At 34.8% G+C, this 19,079-nt stretch overlaps 1 protein-coding gene across 3 annotated transcripts in view; it reads left to right on the forward strand.

Annotated features, from left to right (window-relative positions):
* LOC144440238 (protein white-like) overlaps positions 1-7,146 on the forward strand; it is a 21,774-nt gene extending 14,628 nt beyond the window's left edge. For 2 of the 3 annotated variants that reach the window (XM_078129553.1, XM_078129554.1), the window contains exons 12-18: positions 76-168; positions 526-583; positions 2,958-3,035; positions 3,744-3,849; positions 5,885-5,985; positions 6,218-6,288; positions 6,769-7,146. In XM_078129553.1, the coding sequence (XP_077985679.1) occupies positions 76-168; positions 526-583; positions 2,958-3,035; positions 3,744-3,849; positions 5,885-5,985; positions 6,218-6,288; positions 6,769-6,906 (645 nt within the window). In that variant the 3' untranslated portion in view covers positions 6,907-7,146. Of the gene's footprint in view, positions 1-75; positions 169-525; positions 584-2,957; positions 3,036-3,743; positions 3,850-5,884; positions 5,986-6,217; positions 6,290-6,768 lie in introns of those variants that run through there. The other variant, XM_078129555.1, reaches the window with a different exon arrangement.
* Positions 7,147-19,079: the final 11,933 nt, after the last annotated feature.

Consider the following 19,079-nt stretch of genomic DNA (forward strand, 5'->3'; position numbering starts at 1 on the left):
CATGCGTGTGTGTGTGTGTGTGTGTGTGTGTGTACATACAACTTACATTTTTTTAATATTATTTATTACATACAGCAAATGCGATACGAGCTACCCCTTGTCATGAAAGAACGTAGGAGAGGGCTCTATGGGATTGATACTTACCTGATTTCTAAATTCTTTGCTGAGGTGAGCAATCTAGCCGTCTTTGGATTGTATTCTGTATAGTTTGACATACTGCACACCAGCATGTGCCTATTTTACCAAGCATTAGTCCATTTTATGATATATAATCGTTATGGCATTCGATATTTTCAATATTTTTTTGTTTTTTTATTTTTGGTTGTACAGTCTTAATATCCTTCTTATTTACTAGTGACGCTGAAACGACCATCTAAATCACTGTCATTGAAGTAATGTACTTTTGTGAAAAAAAATTAGCATGTTGCATTCTTTTGACTTATATCTGGCAAAATAATTGTCCATAACCGTCAAGTATAAAAGTTTGTAGGCGATGACGGATCTTCTTCAAATTATTGTTTTCAGATCCCTGGTTCTGTCGTATACCCGATACTTAGCAGTGCTATCGTGTATTGGATGGCTGGTGAGTAATATGCTGAGAGCAAGGTGGTTTCATATACGTGAGGTGAATAGCGCCCCCAGACGATACGTATACCTGCCATAGATAATGAACAAGTCAGTGACTAGGCATTTGCGAAAGTGTCAACAAAACAATGGCGGGCTGAATAATTTGTGCGTCATCTTCTTATTGCCATTTCTTCATGTCTCATGCCAGTTCGATCAAATGTCATGGATGTGGTTTGATGGGGTCATTGCATAATAGGTCTCGTGGGTTTTTATCAGAAAATAGCTTTTGGAGCATTACACATTGCTTCTATTTTGCAATACAGTGTACTGTTTTTCTGTATAATTTGTCATTTGCAATTGGGGTACAAAAATATGAAACGACAATATATTGTATGTACTGTTAATTTATGGTAAATAACTATGTATGCAAGAAACATATTAAGGTTCAAGGTTTAGGTTACTAGGAAGAGAGCGGGACATTAACCTCGTTCCCATCCTTTGACATTAGTCGAAACTGGTCAACTTGAAATAGATTTGGAGTCATGATAGTCGAATGGTTACAGTGGGTGACTTCGAATCTGAAGGATCCAGGTTCGAACTTCGGCACTGCCCTTTGTTTTGGAATAGCTGAAGGCATCGGGCAAGATTGAACAATGATTATAGTTTAGTCAACGGAGATGTACAATTGGGACCTGGTCAGAAAGAGTTTGTAATGCTTTCCGTTATAGAACTGCAATAAATAACCTGCTCCCCAGGGGGTTAAAGAATTATAAAAGGACCGTTGTGCCGCTATAGGTCCATGATATGGAAATAATCGTAAAAGGTTTTGATCACGATATGGGAATGTGCTAAAAATAAGCCCTAACAATTATCGCTAAATGAAATGATCAAACTAATGTGTTACTGTTTTGAAACACTATTAAAAGTAGTGTGATAAAGTTTGACAACTAATATATCTTTATTATTATAACATCTTTTCAGAGGCTAAAAACCACATTAATTTTGTAGTGGTTTGTACTAAAGGTGTAGAAGTGGTATTACCTAGGAGACACCATTACCCTATGACGTACATTCCACAATATTTATAGATAGCTTCAACTATTTAACCAGCTTAATCTGGGCAACGTCTGGGGCATTACAGCCGTGTTTTGAACTCCTGAATAGTTTAGATCTATCTGTTATTTTAATGTGTTTAAAACCAGACGGTCTCATCTCCAAGCAGTACATTTTTGTTAGCATGTATTCTCATTTGTGTGGTGTTATATAAATCACTAGTGACAATGTATTGATTGCGGTCACCCAGGTTAATGGTAATTTATAGTGCAAGAGAATTTCAAACTAACGTCTTCTCTCTCTCGTTTTTGACATATTATAGCTACTGTTGTTCGTAATATTATGCTTTTGATATTATCTACTGGAGCTCACAAAGAATACTGATGATAAAGTCATTAGGAGAGTTTGATATATCCTTGGGGTGTTATGGAAATGGAACTGATTAAAACACAAATGACAACGTGATGAAAATTGAACGACTTAGATAGATTGTCTTAATTCACTGTTCAGACATTTTGTAGCAAGGGAGATCTACTTTTTGTAAGAGATAGTTGACGGGTCACCCGTTTTTGGCCAAACCTTGGTTACAGGTTGTAGCCTCGTCTATTAATGTTCACAAATTTACCTAGTGAGGTAACAGTAACAGAAACTAGTATTTTACAAATATCATTAATCATGTTGGCAAACTATGTAAAAGACACTTTAAAGTGGCCATATGGATGACGATTTATTTGGGATTTTGAATTTATAGAACAATTTTATCATGGCTTCCTACTTGAAAATTCATGTGAAACAACATAGACCAAGTCTCCGTTTGTAACTCAATACATTGCGCGAAGCTACAAAATGTTTTTTTTTTAAGTTTGTTATTGTACGTACAATAACAAACATTGACACATTTATTAATTTTTTTTGCAATGTATTGAGTTACAATGTATTTTGTTGTTTCACATTGATTTTTCAATTAGGAAGCCATGACAAAATTGTTTATAAATTATAAATCCAAAATAAATACCCAATCTTCAACCATATGGCCATTTTAATTCCAACTAGTTCAGGACATTAGGGATAACGTCTTGTTATGAAGATTATAACTAGAATTGATGTGCTGTATGGGAAACAGTTAGAATGACTCATGATGTTTGCGACCCTACACGAAAGGGGCGCGTTTCTGTAGGGTCTATGATGTAACATATAATACTTGTATTGAGGATTTATTAATTATAATGTTGTTTTTAGAAAGTTTAGGGCATTTTGTGTGTAATGTAAATAAGGCTGGCTCCTCCAATTGTTAGGATTTTAGAAAACATCACTCTGAAGTTGTGTATCTGTTTTAGGGTTAACCCCAGAAGGACTGAGATTTGTAGTGTTCACCTGCATAATTGTTTTGGTAGCCAATGCTGGGGCTTCCTGTGGTAAGTTTATGTTAATGATATCGTTTGTCTCCCATCTTGTATTATGCAATTATCATTTGGGTGCTGGCAAAGTTATTTGAATTCGAAATTTCAGAGTAGACAATGGGAGAGGGCATAGTATGCTATATCCGGTCCTATCCTCATGAGTATACGGTATTGGAAAACATGTTGATCGCTGACAAAATTTGAATTCTCTAGATCCCAGGGTAGGCGAGGCCTAAGGGCAGGTTATTGTATACTGTATGCTTTTAAAGGTGATTCAAAATTCTCACATTCACTATTGGTATTTTGCTAGACAACATGTTTTTGAAATGTATTCTGGTTTTAAAACTTTAAAAAAGCGTCTGCAAACACCTTAAAATGACCTTTTTTCAGTCAGTTCCCTTCGGATTTACTTCGAGAGTTTTCATGTATTTCCGGTCACACCTAGACCACAGGATTTTATGACGTCATAAGGAGTACTCGTTACCACTAAGGCTATGAACTGACTGAAAAAAGGTCATTTTAAGGTGTTTGCAGATGCTTTTTTAAAGTTTTAAAACCAGAATGCGTTTCACAAACATGTCGTCTAGCAAATTAGCGATAGTGAATGTGAGCATTTGAATCCCCTTTAAGTATGTGTTTTTCTTTTTTTAAGGAATTTGTTAAGGTACAATGTACGTCAGTAATTCTAACTTTATTAATCAGTTGTCTCGCTTTTTTCTTTAGGTTTGTTTTTGTCACTACTTACCAAGAGCCAGACACTAACACTATCTGTTGTGGTAGTCTTTGTGTTGCCACTTCTTACACTTGGAGGCTTCCTTTTTAATACAAGGTGCGTTACTAAAATTGTACATAATGACGAACATGATGCGAATACCTCAACATAGAATACAATGTTACATAGACGGATATAGTAAGCAAAAGTAATGGAAAAATTGTTTGTTTCCGATAATATAGCCTCAGAAAATAGGATAGGTCGGTCAAGATTTTTTTTTGTCGCTCACAAATTATTTCAACCCTAAGGCAAGGCACTCGTTGCTCACAACTCTTCTGTGAAAGTATGATGAAGTTAAAAAAAGAAGAAAATGGAGACGCTTACATAATGACATAATGACATAATGATAATATTAATTGCAGTTAATATAAAAATTGATTCTATTCGACATGAAATTAATCAAAACACATTTAATTAATTCAAGGAGTGCATAATATTAATTGCTGTCATTATAAAAATTAATTCTAGACTACATTATATTAATTCTAGCACATTTTACATAATTGTGACCAGAACGGGCCCCCATAGAAAAGCACCCAATATATATATATATACACATATAATAATACTTAGGAAAAATATCGAATTTATATATATATATAGTTTTGGTAGTACTGGAACTCTTTCTTGGTTGTAACTCGGAGTTTCAGGCATAGTCCTCTCACTAAGTCATCCAAAAGCAAAGCCAAAGTCCCTGCAGCATCAAACATTCGGAACTTAACTTCGTATAGATCGTCTGTCGATCCTAAATTCAGGGGAGACAGAAAAACTCGAACACCTGTTTTCAGATTGAGCAAAAATTGGTAGAATCCTCCTTCATTTCTTTCTCATATGACAAGCCGCCGACCACCACTGCGGGCCGCCATTTTGAATAAGAAATCTTGCGCAAAGGATTGTAGGGCCAAAATTAATTCAACACATCACACAATTAATTCAGCACATACACAAAATTATTTCAGGACATACACAAAATTAATTCAGCACATACACAACATTAATTCGACACATACACAAAATTAATTCATCACATACACAAAATTAATACTAGACAACGTGAAATTAATTTCAGGAATGCATTAAATTAATTCTAGACTACATAAAATTAAGACCAGTATATAAATTAATCGGAAACACATTTAATTAATTCAAGGAATACATAAAATTAATTACAATGCATAAAGTTAATCAAAACACATTTAATTAATTCAAGGAATACATAATATTAATTGCAGTTAATATAAAAATTGATTCTATTGGACATGAAATTAATCAAAACACCTGTCATTATAAAAATTAATTCTAGACTACATTATATTAATTCTACCACATTTTACATAATTGTGACCAGAACGGGCCCCCATACTTTTCATCTGTTTACAGTTATGTGGTATTTAACATTAGACGTCATTGTATCACATATTGTGATCTTGATTGCTTTAGTAAACAGATTCTTAAGTTGGTGACTCATAGGCAGAGTCCCTGTGAATTCAAATTTGGATCCCTATATATGTTGAAAGGCTAATAGGTTAATGAGTACGGCTTCTCACCTGCCTTGAGGAATAAAAAAAGGTACACACCAGGACGACACACGGAATCTACCAGTTAATGCGTTCGGTCAGCTGGCTAGAGCACTGTGGCTAGTATTCAGGGGACGTGGGTTCGAATACTACAGGTGTTACCTTTCTTTCCTCAATTATATATATATATATATATATATATATATATATATATATATATATATATATACGGTGAGTATCAATCTGCTAAGACAGTGCTCTATACCGCAGTGGCAGAGCGCAATAGTTTTATATATATATATATATATGTATGTGTGTGTGTGTGTGTGTGTGTGTGTGTGTGTGTGTGTGTGTGTGTGTGTGTGTGTCATGTATAAAATATTACGTAAATTTTGATACCTGTCCTGAACTACAAAAAAATACATCTCATGCGATCGTTATCAGTTGATAAAGTTTTGGCTGACCTAACTGCTGAACGAAGAAACCGCCATAATAAACAACAATGGCAAAAATGTACACAGGTCCAAGACTTGAGGCTTTATTCTAATGTTAACCGTTACTATTTACACCCTTAGAACTACACCAGTATTTCTTGAATGGTTACAGTACTTATCATGGTATAAATATGCTTTTGAGGCTCTAGTTGTGAATCAGTGGCAGGACATGGAAAGTATTGGTAAGACAATTTCAAAATTCGATATTTTTCCTAAGTATTATATATATATATATATATATATATATATAACTTACTTACTTACTTACTTACTTACTTACTTACTTACTTACTTGCTTGCTTGCTTACTCACTTACCTACTTACTTACCTACCTACTTACTTACTTGCTCGCTCGCTCGCTCGCTCACATACTCACTTTCTTATCTGACTTATCTTATCTTACTTATCTTTCAGAACACTGTAACAGTACATCAAAGGTATTGTGTACGCGTGAACAGATATTTCAACAATACGGCCTTGATAAAGTAAGTATTGCGTATTGCATAATGATTCCAAATAACTGAAATAGAGTTAAAATATTCTGTGTCGCAATTTTTGTATGTATGTATGTATGTATGTATGTATGTATGTATGTATGTATGTATGTATGTATGTATGTATGTATGTATGTATGTATGTATGTATGTATGTATGTATGTGTGTGTCTGTGTGTATGTGTGTGTATGTATGTATGTATGTATGTATGTATGTATGTATGTATGTATGTATGTGTGTGTGTATGTGCGTGCGTGCGTGTGTGTGTATGTATGTATGTGCGAAATAGCCAACCTTGATCCTAAATTGATATACTACATACAGTCTTCTGGCGAACACTGCCTGTTTTTGCTGTAACACATGCCATTTCACAATGATATGTAAGCTTTTATCCATCACACCAGTTTTGATTATGATTAAAGTGTTATAATTAGTTGATGATTTATAACGTATTTCTTGCTACTTTGCAGGATAACATGGTTATTGATTTCATGGCTCTTATAGGGCTATGCATTGGTTTCCAGCTTCTCTCCTTAATGGTGCTTCTACTGAAGACTAGTAGCCGATGGGGAAAACTTAGAAATTCATTTACAAAACAAATGCCTTGACAGTAAATATTGTATATTTATTTTGTGACACAGAGAATAATGAATTTTATTATTGTATAAATGGGAATGAAATTTGCTTTGATAACTCGCAACATTTACAATAGAACGAAGTAAGTTGTGCCGAAACAAAAGGCAGAACAAGTCTGTCTCTTGTAGTGGGCGATTTATATAAATTGTAATACCATTGTTGCACGTGTCTATATCTTGTAGAGTGTGATTCATATACATTGTAATACAATTGTTGCACGTGTCTGGCTCTTGCAGAGTCGATATATATATATATATATATATATATATATATATATATATATATATATATATATATATATATATATATATATATATATATATATATATATATATATATACGTATTGTAATACAACTGTTACATGTGTCTGTCTCTTGCAGACGTTAATTCGTATACCTTGTAATACAATTGTTGCATATGCACGTCGCTTGCAGAGGGATCTATATAATACATTGCCATTTGTTGCATGTGTCTGCATGGTATAGTCCATACGTAGTGTACAGTCATGATATCATCAGGTTTTTATTTTGTCTATCAAAATTAACAGGGACACGTGCTGTCCTTCTTGTAGTCCTTGTTCGGTATATCACAATCTGCAAGATCGAGATAGACACATGCAACAATTGTATTAAAATGTATCTGAATTATTTTCTGTATGAGATGGACACAAGCAACAATGGTATCCTTAATTTCTAGATTTTGTTCCTGCCTAGTTTACTTTTTGTGCTGTATAAAACACGTGAAAGAGTCTTGAAGGATTCACGCTGCTTGATAAAAGTAACACTTTTATTTGACAAAGAAATACGCTTTTACTATATATGTAAGTTATAAGACCCCTTTGCACATTAAGTGATTCTAGTATTATATCACATCGCAGTCGGTGTAAACCAAAGTGATCTCATGTTAAACCGACAAAGAAAAAATGGGCAATCATTTGTGAAAATCGATCGAAGTGTCACGAGGCATTTTGATACTCATAGTAGGTAATATCTCGTCTATATACTTTTAACATGAATACCAATATTTGATGTCGTTTTTTTCGCATTGTACAAAGTAAAACTATCGATTATTTTACAGTTATTGACGCGTCAAATATCTTAGCTTTGATGTATATTTTAGAGAATGAGACGTGTTAGAAATGAATCGATAGTTTGCTCTGGTATTTGGTTTGTATAATGCATTTCGTATCTACTCTCCTTTGAGCATGCGTTGTGTGCCGAACGATCTGTTTGTTGTATTTCCCTAGTGAAAATTACCTCTTGAGAAATTAAAACAGTGCTGAAGGAGTAAAATCGTTATTTTGCAATATTAAACACGATTACTAGGCTTCTCATTGCCATTCGGGAAGATCATACAGCAATAATTACTTTGCAAGATTACTATCGTTGCAATTATAGAGCGCATTGTTAATCTAAAACACGAGCAAAGAACCGATAATTGGGGCGATAATTCAAATTACTTCATGGGATGAATTTTGAAAGGAATATGCATGAATTGAATTGATTTATAGTATCCACCTGCCCTCCTTAGGGAGTATGATCATTAAAGTGCAAAGCTTAAATAATTTGGAAACATCAGACCTTGTTTTCCGCAAATATGATCTAGATTACCTTTCGCCCATTGTAAATCTCAAGACGATTTCAATACACAGATTGCAAATTGTGTATGTTATATACTATGCATTTCCAAGGTGAGCGTCTATTCTTATCAAGCAAATCAATAAGTCATTAGCCAAAGTCATGCAATGTGTGGACATGTTGATGGAAATTGAATGCCATATCAATCTTCGTAGGAAGCTATACATTAGAGAATGTTTTGATTTTGTGTCGTAAATACCATATATAAAGCCGGTTGTTGACACTTCTCATTTTGTTGTATGTTTTATTTCAATGATGATGATGATGATGATGATGATGATGATGATGATAATAATAATGATGATGCTGATGGTGGTGGTGGTGGTGGTGGTGGTGGCGGCGGCGGTGTTGTTGTTTGTTGTTGTTGTTGTTGTTGTTGTTGTTGTTGTTGTTGTTTTGTTATTGTTAATGGTGGTGGTGGTGGTGGTGGTGCTAATGATGATGATCCAACAAACATTATATTAGCATGGTCTGCACTCTATCTAATAACCCAATCCCATTGTTCCTTGGTTACAATACAAGTTAAGTGGTTACAAAACAATCTATGGATAAATGGAACTATACCGGGTCTTCAGGTTTACTTTAATGACATATGGATTTATATAATTGGTGATAAGGTACATGAAGACAAGAAATTCTATTAAACGTTCTCCGTTCGGGTGTAAACTTCACCGAAAAATTATCAAATTACAGTTGATTCGAGTACTTATGTTGGTATATTTGACACACTTGAAAGTGTTGAAGGAGGCCACGTGACAACATTCTACGTTTACATGACGTACATGCTTCAATGTGTTCATCGTGTAATATTAACAAATTGAAATTTGATTCAAACGTATAAAATGCCAGCTGAATCATCAGAGGTACAAAGCTATATAGCTAGTCAATGATTCAAACCTTTTTTGTGCCAAAAAGTAAAGAATTACTGCTGACGTTGCAAACTTAATGCATTTGACACCATATTTCATTTTTCAAACAATGAACATGAGGTTCCATGGATTACTTTGTTCGCCATCCTTCCATTTCCATAAAACATACCACGCAAACAGGGAAAGAAACAAACGCAGGAAAAACCCAACAATGCTTTTAAACATATCTAACATTCCCTTTCTATTGATCCATTTTCTGTATGTACCGAAAGCCTAATTAAAAAATTGTGTGGTTCCGATTACTCTCACTTTTAGAATAGGTGGGGTAGGTAGCTTTTTTATTTTATTTTACTATAAATTTTCTGTTCTGTGTGAGAGTCTAGTTTAGGTTTTCAACCGTTTTCCAAATGGTCTCCGTGTTGTTTATTTCATCCTATCAGAGGTACAGTCATTATCGATTGGAAGAACATTTTTATTTTGTCTTTTTAAGTTGATGTCAGTTTCTGCATCCACTATTTGACGTGAGAATTCAAAATTTTTACGATTTTATTATTTTTATTAGAATACGTAAACAACGTTTAGGGTCGGCAGTGAAAATCAAGGTGCGGTCGCGATCGGGTAACCGGAACAAAATAATGTTATGTTTTAGGCCTAAACTATTACACTTGTGAAATATAAAAGTCGAAGTCCAAACTTTGTTTTTCTTAAACAACTATTTAGATATATGTGTAGTTATTCTGACGATATTTGATTGGTCGTTCTATTTACAATAGTATGAAATACGGCCTTTCGAGCATTTAGAGCAAAACGAAATGTATTTGTTTTTTTCTAAATATAATGAAAAACCTACCCATATGCGGACGGCAAACAAGGAATTTAATTGATAGCGCCTTATATAAGTATATATGGTTGGCGGGAACTAATATTAGACACAAAACAATTATAGTGCGGTTGAGAAATGATGCCAAAGGTAAACATAAAAATCCGTACAAATGTCTCTTGTTAAAGATGTGAAGTAATAGAAAAACTAAAAGGTTTCTGTATTTGAATAATCCAGTCATTTATCTTTGGATTACAAACAGTCTTTTAGCTACGGTTGACTAACTATGAACAATCTATCAACGTCGACAGAATTAACATACATAGTACCAAACGTTAATTTTGCACCACGATTTTAACTTTTAGTCGCCAAGTCTGTTGTAAATTAGTAATGGACAGAGATGTTTGGTGAGTCTTGGTGTGAATATTCGGATCTGTTAAATTGTAATATAGCACAAATATACAACTATAGACATCATTGTCACATAAAAAGTACCAACATTGCTTAGAATTATCACTTTGACTTTGACTTTGTTGAACTATGGTTATCTCTTACACACCATCAGCTATCAAGAACAGGAGAGAGAGAGAGAGAGAGAGAGAGAGAGAGAGAGAGAGAGAGAGAGAGAGAGAGAGAGAGAGAGAGAGAGAGAGAGAGAGAGAGAGAGAGAGAGAGAGAGACAGACAGACAGACAGATCACAGAGGACAAGACATACAGAAACCGACAGACAGACGGACAGACAGACAGACAGACAGACAGACAGACAGACAGACAGACAGACAGACAGACAGTCGGACGGAGGGAGGAGGGATGAAGAGACAGTCATACATAGATTGGCTGATATAAAGAGAGCGAGTGCGTATCTAAATATCAAAAGGAGAGTACACACACATTTTGTAAGGAAAATATGTCATGATGCATTTAATAACATCTATTTGATGGATATAAACAAAAGTGAAATTATAACTCTATGGTTTCATAAAGCTTAAATTCTTATATCTGGCTTCCGAGGCTTCTGGTCAATGTATAAGGCTTAAGTGCTACTAAGAGCATTTCATTCAATAACATGTCAGAACAAATGCTCTTTAAGAAAACTTAAAGGAACATTCCAGAAAATGTAAGGATGCCTACTTTTAAAACATATACCATTCTACTGTATACACCTGACTGAGATAAAAAAAATAGAGACTCATATTCCTGCTTCTTAGCTTCAAATTCATAAATCGGTAACCCAGCTTCATTCTGGGTAGGTCTTTACACTCCATGATTTTGTTTGACGTTACCTGGTTTGGTAATTTTCTTCCCAACATGTATGTATGTATGTATGTATGTATGTATGTATGTATGTATGTATGTATGTATGTATGTATGTGTGTGTGTGTGTGTGTGTGTGTGCGTGCTTGCGTGCGTGCGTGCGTGCGTGCGTGCGTGTGTGTATGTATGTATGTATGTATGTATGTATGTATGTGTATAGATAATTGGTTCTGATTGTTATTGTGTGCAAAACATATATACACAACAACACTCATTATTTATCCTAACACCACTATATTTTTTGTTTACATATTAAAGTTTGATTGGGAATGCGTCTTGCAAACTGTGTCAGTGATATTAAGTTATTAAGTTGTCAATACAATGAACATCAAATTTTCACATCCTGTCGTCATCATAACGGGATGATTCTGTTTGTTTTGCATTCTGTATACAGTGTATCACCCGGGTGCGTCACCCCCTCATGAATTGGTTTGTTTACTTTCTAATATCGCCCTTCGCAATCGAAGCTTAACGATTAGTCAAAATATAACCTACACATTAATAAGTCCAGTTTGTCCATTGCGAACTTCAGTGGCTTATAAAATTAGCTCATGTACAAATTGGATGTCAGTGGGTGCCCGGTTCGTGACTTATTCGGAACTTATCAATAGTTGCAGTATTATAAAGCAAGCCAATTACTTAATGTGTTTCCATTTACGTCTGAAATAATGTTCCAGTATATGATCTCTAGACTGTATTAATAACTTCAAAATGGAAAAAAAGTGACTTTTGCTGCAAACAAGGGACGGAATATCTAATGCGACAAAGGGTATATTAGTTCAATTTGACGAACAGTGGGCCGAAAAGTGGTTTTCGTTGTCAACATTACGCTCGTGTATTATTCGCTTAAGTATCTTTGCAAGCATGATAGAAATGAGTTCGTGATCTTTAAACTTGTTTTCTAGTCACAGACACATTCAATTACTTGGTAATTCTCAACTCGACGTATGTATGTATGTATGTATGTATGTATGTATGTATGTATGTATGTATGTATGTATGTATGTATGTATGTATGTGTGTGTGTGTGTGTGTGTGTGTGTATGTATGTATGTATGTATGTATGTATGTATGTATGTGTGTGTGTGTGTGTGTGTGTATGTATGTATGTATGTATGTATGTATGTATGTATGTATGTATGCATGCATGTATGTATGTATATTTGTATGTGTGTATGCATGTATATGTATGTATGTATATATATATATGTATGTATGTATGTATGTATGCATGTATGTATGTATGTATGTATGTATGTATGTATGTATGTATGTATGTATGGACGTATGCATATGTTGTCTTTATAATTTGAGCACTGTGCATTAAAAAGTATATGAGCATGAAAAAAACATGGACAGATGGACATGTAGATATAGCAGACTGGACCGTATTTGGTTTTCGCGATCAATAGTGAAGTAGTAAATAAGAGATCTTGTTCTTGCCGAACCGAGATGATGAAAGGATGTTCACATCAATGAACCTTTTACAGACTATGGAAAGTGTATAAAAGCTTGCTTAATTGGTGATCTCATTTCGGTTCGATATTTTCATGTTGTACCTACAAATGTAAGAATATATGGATTGGATTTAGTCACTCTGATAATACGCCGTGTAAAGTTCATATCATCGGAGAAGTTGTGAAACACTTATTGTTGACGTCGGCTGAGACAGTAGTCCTGTTGCCGGTTCCAAGATGCATTGCCCGTCTTCCCATACAACGCCATTCATTGCGTACACGCACGCTACTCAGGGGGATGGTTGTCACCTGACCGTACCTTAGGTTCATCCATAAAATCACTCTCTGTGTATTGATGGCGTTAAGTCCTTATTTTATAAAATCACTTATAATCAAAGAAGACAACATGTCTTCCTATCATTTCCTGATGTATTTTAAATGTAATAAAGACAGAAAAAAAGTAGCAACATAAGCGACGTTCTCTCGCGCAATGCATCTTGGAACCAGAAAACCGTCAATTCAAAGCTGCATGAGCTGCAACTATGACATATTTTTTTCCCCAACAAGTAACAATTAATATGAAGGTAAAGATTTAAATTGAGTATTGAAATAGTAAAGGAGGGCAAGTTTTACATTTGAATATGAGTGTTTATGTAAGTGCCTGAATATGTGTGTGTTTGTGTGTGTGTGTGTGTGTGTGTGTGTCTGTCTGTCTGTCTGTCTGTCTGTATGTCTATATGTATGTATGTATGTATGTATGTATGTATGTATGTATGTATGTATGTATGTATGTATGTATGCATGTATGTGTCTGTCTGTCTATCTGTCTGTCCGCCTGTCTGTCTGTCTGTCTGTCTGTCTGTCTGTCTGTCTGTCTGTCTGTCTGTCTGTATGTTTGTCTGTCTGTCTATCTGTCTGTCTGTCTGTCTGTCTGTCTGTCTGTCTGTCTGTCTGTCTGTCTGTGCAGGTGTGTGTGTATCGGTGGATGTGACAAACAATTATTTTGTGAGGTTTTCATATTATGTAAAATATAAAAAATGTATATTCATCATAACACTCATATCGATATACGTTCCGTATGCGCATGAGCATACCTCCGATTGCTTTTATAAGAAAGGTATCCATCGTCCATCTCAACGCTATTTCTATCTCCCACCTCCAGCAATTCTCAGCTATGTCTTGGAATTTTTTTAAAATGAATTTTGATCATCCTAGTCGAGACTTACAAAGTCAATACAGAAAAGATATAAACATCTGCGAAAAATCGTGTTAGGTCACTCAGAGTCTGACATATAAGTTGGTACTATTACCTCACTTACAATGATCAACATAATGAAGTTTACAAAAATATATTGCAAATGCGATAAATCTGTCCCTTCAGTTTTATTACATCATTTTCACAAAACGGATTGCCTATTTTATCATATAAGTTGCAAAATGTAAACAGTATTTTAAGTGCACAGATATACTTTTTCATGTATCGCTCCTGGACTTCTTTTATGGTCTGTGTTGTCAGAGTGGGCGGCTGTCAAATGTTAACATGAATAGGATTTCGTTGCAAATGACAGCTACTAAGTGTATTTATCTTCAAGCATCAATCAATCAACGAAACGATGGTCCCATTCCGCAATCCATCATACCAATTTAAAGGCTAGAGGGGAAGTAGGTGTATGGAGAAAATCTCAAGTGGTGAATTCAGTCCAGACTCTACGCACAAAAAGAGCCATTATGCTATGATTCTATCAAAAACCCACTTTCGACTTTTCACAAATAAATATTTTTCCTCGTATTTTGCTTAAAATCTGTCTCAATTTAAACTGTTTTTGTTTATTGATTATTTGCCACAATGACGCCATCGTTAACAAGCGGTATCACTTTAAATAATACAACACAGAATTCCATTATTACATTAAATGTTTAATTTCGACAATTTCAATGTTACGTGCGTACATCATAATATGATATGCAAAACAAGTCACCTGCTATGTACGTGTTATTCCTCAATATTTGTCTTCATTCAGCTAAGGAAAGTGCGTTTGACCTAAGGGAGCTCTGTCACTCCACGTCACCGGATGAGTTTTGACAAACCCTTCGGTTACGAGAGTATTCCTGCTTAATGAAGGGACAAAATATTGGGGAATAATATAATCTTCACTCCTCAAGCAAACTCTATTTAAAAAAAAAAAGTCCGGAAAAATAACGGCAATCTAAAAAAAGGCTGACCCCGTTTTCGAACATTGCAGAACCAGTGGGTGGATTTGGGTTTTTGTGACGTAGAACGACCAGAGTATATAATCCGTATTTTCATTTCGAAGAGACTAGTAGCTTAGCTTATGTATGATGTAATAGGGATTACGTAATTAATTACGTATTACTGTATTACCTTCATACAAACCTAATATCATTACCTTAAAGAGGACTTGATTGAATTTCAGAAGAAATGTGTACTGTCTGTAATTTATCAACTAGTAAATTATTATTTTGTCAGCGCAGATAGCATTGCAAATTGCTGTTTTGATAAGGTGAACGTAAAGGTCATGTTATTAGCCCCAGCAGGAACAGTCTAATTTATTGCTCCGTCTTTTCTTTATTGTTAGCAATACCAATCAACAACAATTAAGCTAGGGAGTGTAAAAATGTCTATGTTGTCTTTTCAGCACAGGGTACAAGATGAACAGTATGCGAAGACTTACACAAGTATGTGGCTAATTTTATGCTAAGTTTAGATGACAATATAAACTATTTAGTGTATATTATTCCCAATGCTCGACTTATCAGCTACTTCACTAAGTGTAAGTGTTAATTACCTAGCCACACTTCGATCACCTGTGTACACATTCTACATCTAGCTTATGGGTGTTCCTCCTTCTTATCATATGCTAGATGTCACATGTTTAAAGAAGAGAGAGGTGTGTTACAGCAATTGATAGTTTGTACATAATTTCAAAAAACAAGCATTGGCAATAAAGTACAAAATAGACTGTGGGGGGCGGGGGGGGGGGTAATAGCATTTTTTGGACAAAAGTAGTCAAAGCCATGTGTATATCTTTGTATTATGCCTCTTGTACCCTGTGTTGTCAGTGAAAATTACACATCAGTCATAGTAATAATACGTTCTTGTAACACGACCAAGGGTTCTTGTTACTTACCAGTAACGTTTCGCCTGTTCAGGCCGACAGGCTTTGTCAAACTGTGCGTTTGCTGGTCGACCTGAACAGGCGAAATGTTAAGTAATAAGACAACCCTTGGTCATGGTACGACAATGTATCATTGTAACTATGTTTTCCCGACCTCATGAACGTGTTACAAGATACACATCAATCATATTATGTTTACTCTAGTGCTAAGGTTTTGAAACTCTGTTGACTGAGGAGTAAAAGCTGGTGAAAAGTTTTACTGTGTTCCATACTTTTCCTTGAGAGTCAAGTGAAATAAATGGGTAGAACGCTGGCCACCCCTGAACGAATAAATCGTGGAATTATTCCACGGCATTCTCCCAATACTACTATTATATTCCCAATGTAATATCTTTGGAATGCATAACAAGTCTTTCAATAATGTAGCAAAATAAATAAGCAAAGAGTATAAAGAACAAGAATATAGTTTAACTAATATATAACATCATTACTAAATTGACAAGGTGTGCAGAGTCCCAGTTGTGTAGCTGTGAGGCGCACGTTATTATTGAACACATTAAACACATTAAAAAAACAACATACAACATTTTTTGGATCAATTCTAAAAATTGAGTTCAATAAACCTTACATATGCCAACCGCTGTGACTTTAAAAAAAAAATGATTTGGATGCGAATTTGAGAATCGTTATCTCAAGTCTATGTTCGATTTAGTTACACTAACAATACAATTGAAAATATGTGTTGTAACAATACATCGTCGTGTTTCGCAGGATCATCAAAGGGTTTCCAATACAGACACAATATGTTAACAACTGAGTCAGGAAAACATGAAATCATACGTGAAATATCGCTTTTGATACACACGATCGGCATTACACGGTGTGTTGCCATGGCAACCATGGAATGGATTAAATGTCAAGTCGAGATAAACACATATATAAGGTAAAATGATTGTTGTCTTAATCCGATACTCTCAAAAGTAACTTTTTAAAGTAATTGTTGAATGTCGGACGACGGAGCAGTTTGAGTCATTTACTTATTCAGATGGGTTGTTGTAGCATCTTATATTGTCAATCGCGATGGATTTTGATGTCAAGCCAAACAAGGTAAACAGGTCCTAGAACATCTACAGCGGATAGATTTTGTTATGCAAATATTAGTAGTTTTGTATCGTGCAGAATTGTACCATAATCTAAAATACATAAATAGTCACTCAATACATTGTAATATGTAATGTTTGGCTGATTGATATTACATTGTGGATTTACACTACGGACCGTTTCACCAGATAGATCGTCGGGTGTAATAGTGTGGTTTAATAGTATTCGTTAGCTATACATTCCGCTTTATGTACATAACTTATGTGTGTTCACTGACGGCTGTGTGTACACAAAAAAATTGACAACAAAGGTTACGTATTATTAAGTAAGAACTTGTTAGCGTGCCGGCATTTACTGATTAATTCAGTTCTGCTGTTCAAGTTCGTTGATTTGTCGGCAGTTATAATAAAATATTTTTCCCAGAGACATAGTTGACATCGTTTGGTAACGTTAGAGTATGAGGAAGCCTGCTTGAGAACTGACCAGTGTATGTCGTAATTAGTTTTGCTGTCTTTTAGGTGCCAAATGTATTTACTGAGCGCAGTGTCTTTCTTCTTGTGATCAAGTTTAAATGAAGACTTGTGGTTGTTAAACCTGCTTTTGAATTCTGTGTCACTAACACCTATGTATGATTTGTGATCTTGGTTAGTTGTGACTGTTGCTTTGTAAACAACGCTTTTTATGAGGCATTTTCCTGCGAGAGGGCACTCCTTTGGTTTTCTGCAGTTACATGTACTTTGTTGTGTTTGCTTAGATTTTGAAAGTATGGCTTTTTTGTGACCGTTGATTAATTTACCCATGTTGTCCATGCAACTATAGCTCACTTTAGTATTATTACGGTTGAAGATTTTATGCAGTACACTGGATATGGGGAAATGCTTGTCGATGAGGTTGAGAAATTTTCTACCGATGTTTGTTGAAACGTGTTTACTGTAAGGTGGGTTGAACCAAGTTATATTATGGCTGCGATTCCGCTTGCGTTGAGTGTGTCTTGTTTGGTCAAATTTGAGGGTGTGATTATATCCTGCTTCATTGAGTGCATCTTGGTAGGATGATGTAGTGGCGTCGAATAGTTGTTCATCACTGGAAATGTTGGATAGTCGTTGGTTTACCGAGCTGGGTATGGTCTTAATTATGGCTTTAGGTTGGTTTGATTTCTTGTTGACGTAGTGGGTGGTGTTATTTGGTTTTGTGTACGGTCGGTATGACTCGTCACGCAAGTTGAAGGTGACATCAAGGAAGTTGACAATTTTGATACCTTGGTCGGTGGTGATTCTAAGGCCGAGTTTCTTAAATTCTGAAGTTAGCTGCTTGGCTACTCTGTTGGCTTTCGATGGTGAATGGTTACGGAGTACAGCTAGGCCATTATTGTTATATATATATATATATATATATATATATATATATATATATATATATATATATATATATATATATATAACAAATAATGATAAAGATGTCTCTCTAGAGAGAATAGTGTCCAATGCTATATAAGTAGCAGAGCATAATAGACATAATATATCAAATATTTGGAAAACTGATGCAATAACTCAGATTTTCAGAAGCGTGATACTCCTAGTTATGACTTGCGATCTCCTAATATCTGACACACACACACACACACACACACACACACACACACATATATATATATATATATATATATATATATGTGTGTGTGTGTGTGTGTGTGTGTCTTGTGTGTGTGTCTGTATATATATATATATATATATATATATATATATATATATATATATATATATATATATATATATATATATATATATTCCGTTTGTAACAGCTTGGTT

This window comes from Glandiceps talaboti, chromosome 9, assembly GCF_964340395.1.
Source record: "Glandiceps talaboti chromosome 9, keGlaTala1.1, whole genome shotgun sequence".
Lineage (NCBI taxonomy): Eukaryota > Metazoa > Hemichordata > Enteropneusta > Spengelidae > Glandiceps > Glandiceps talaboti.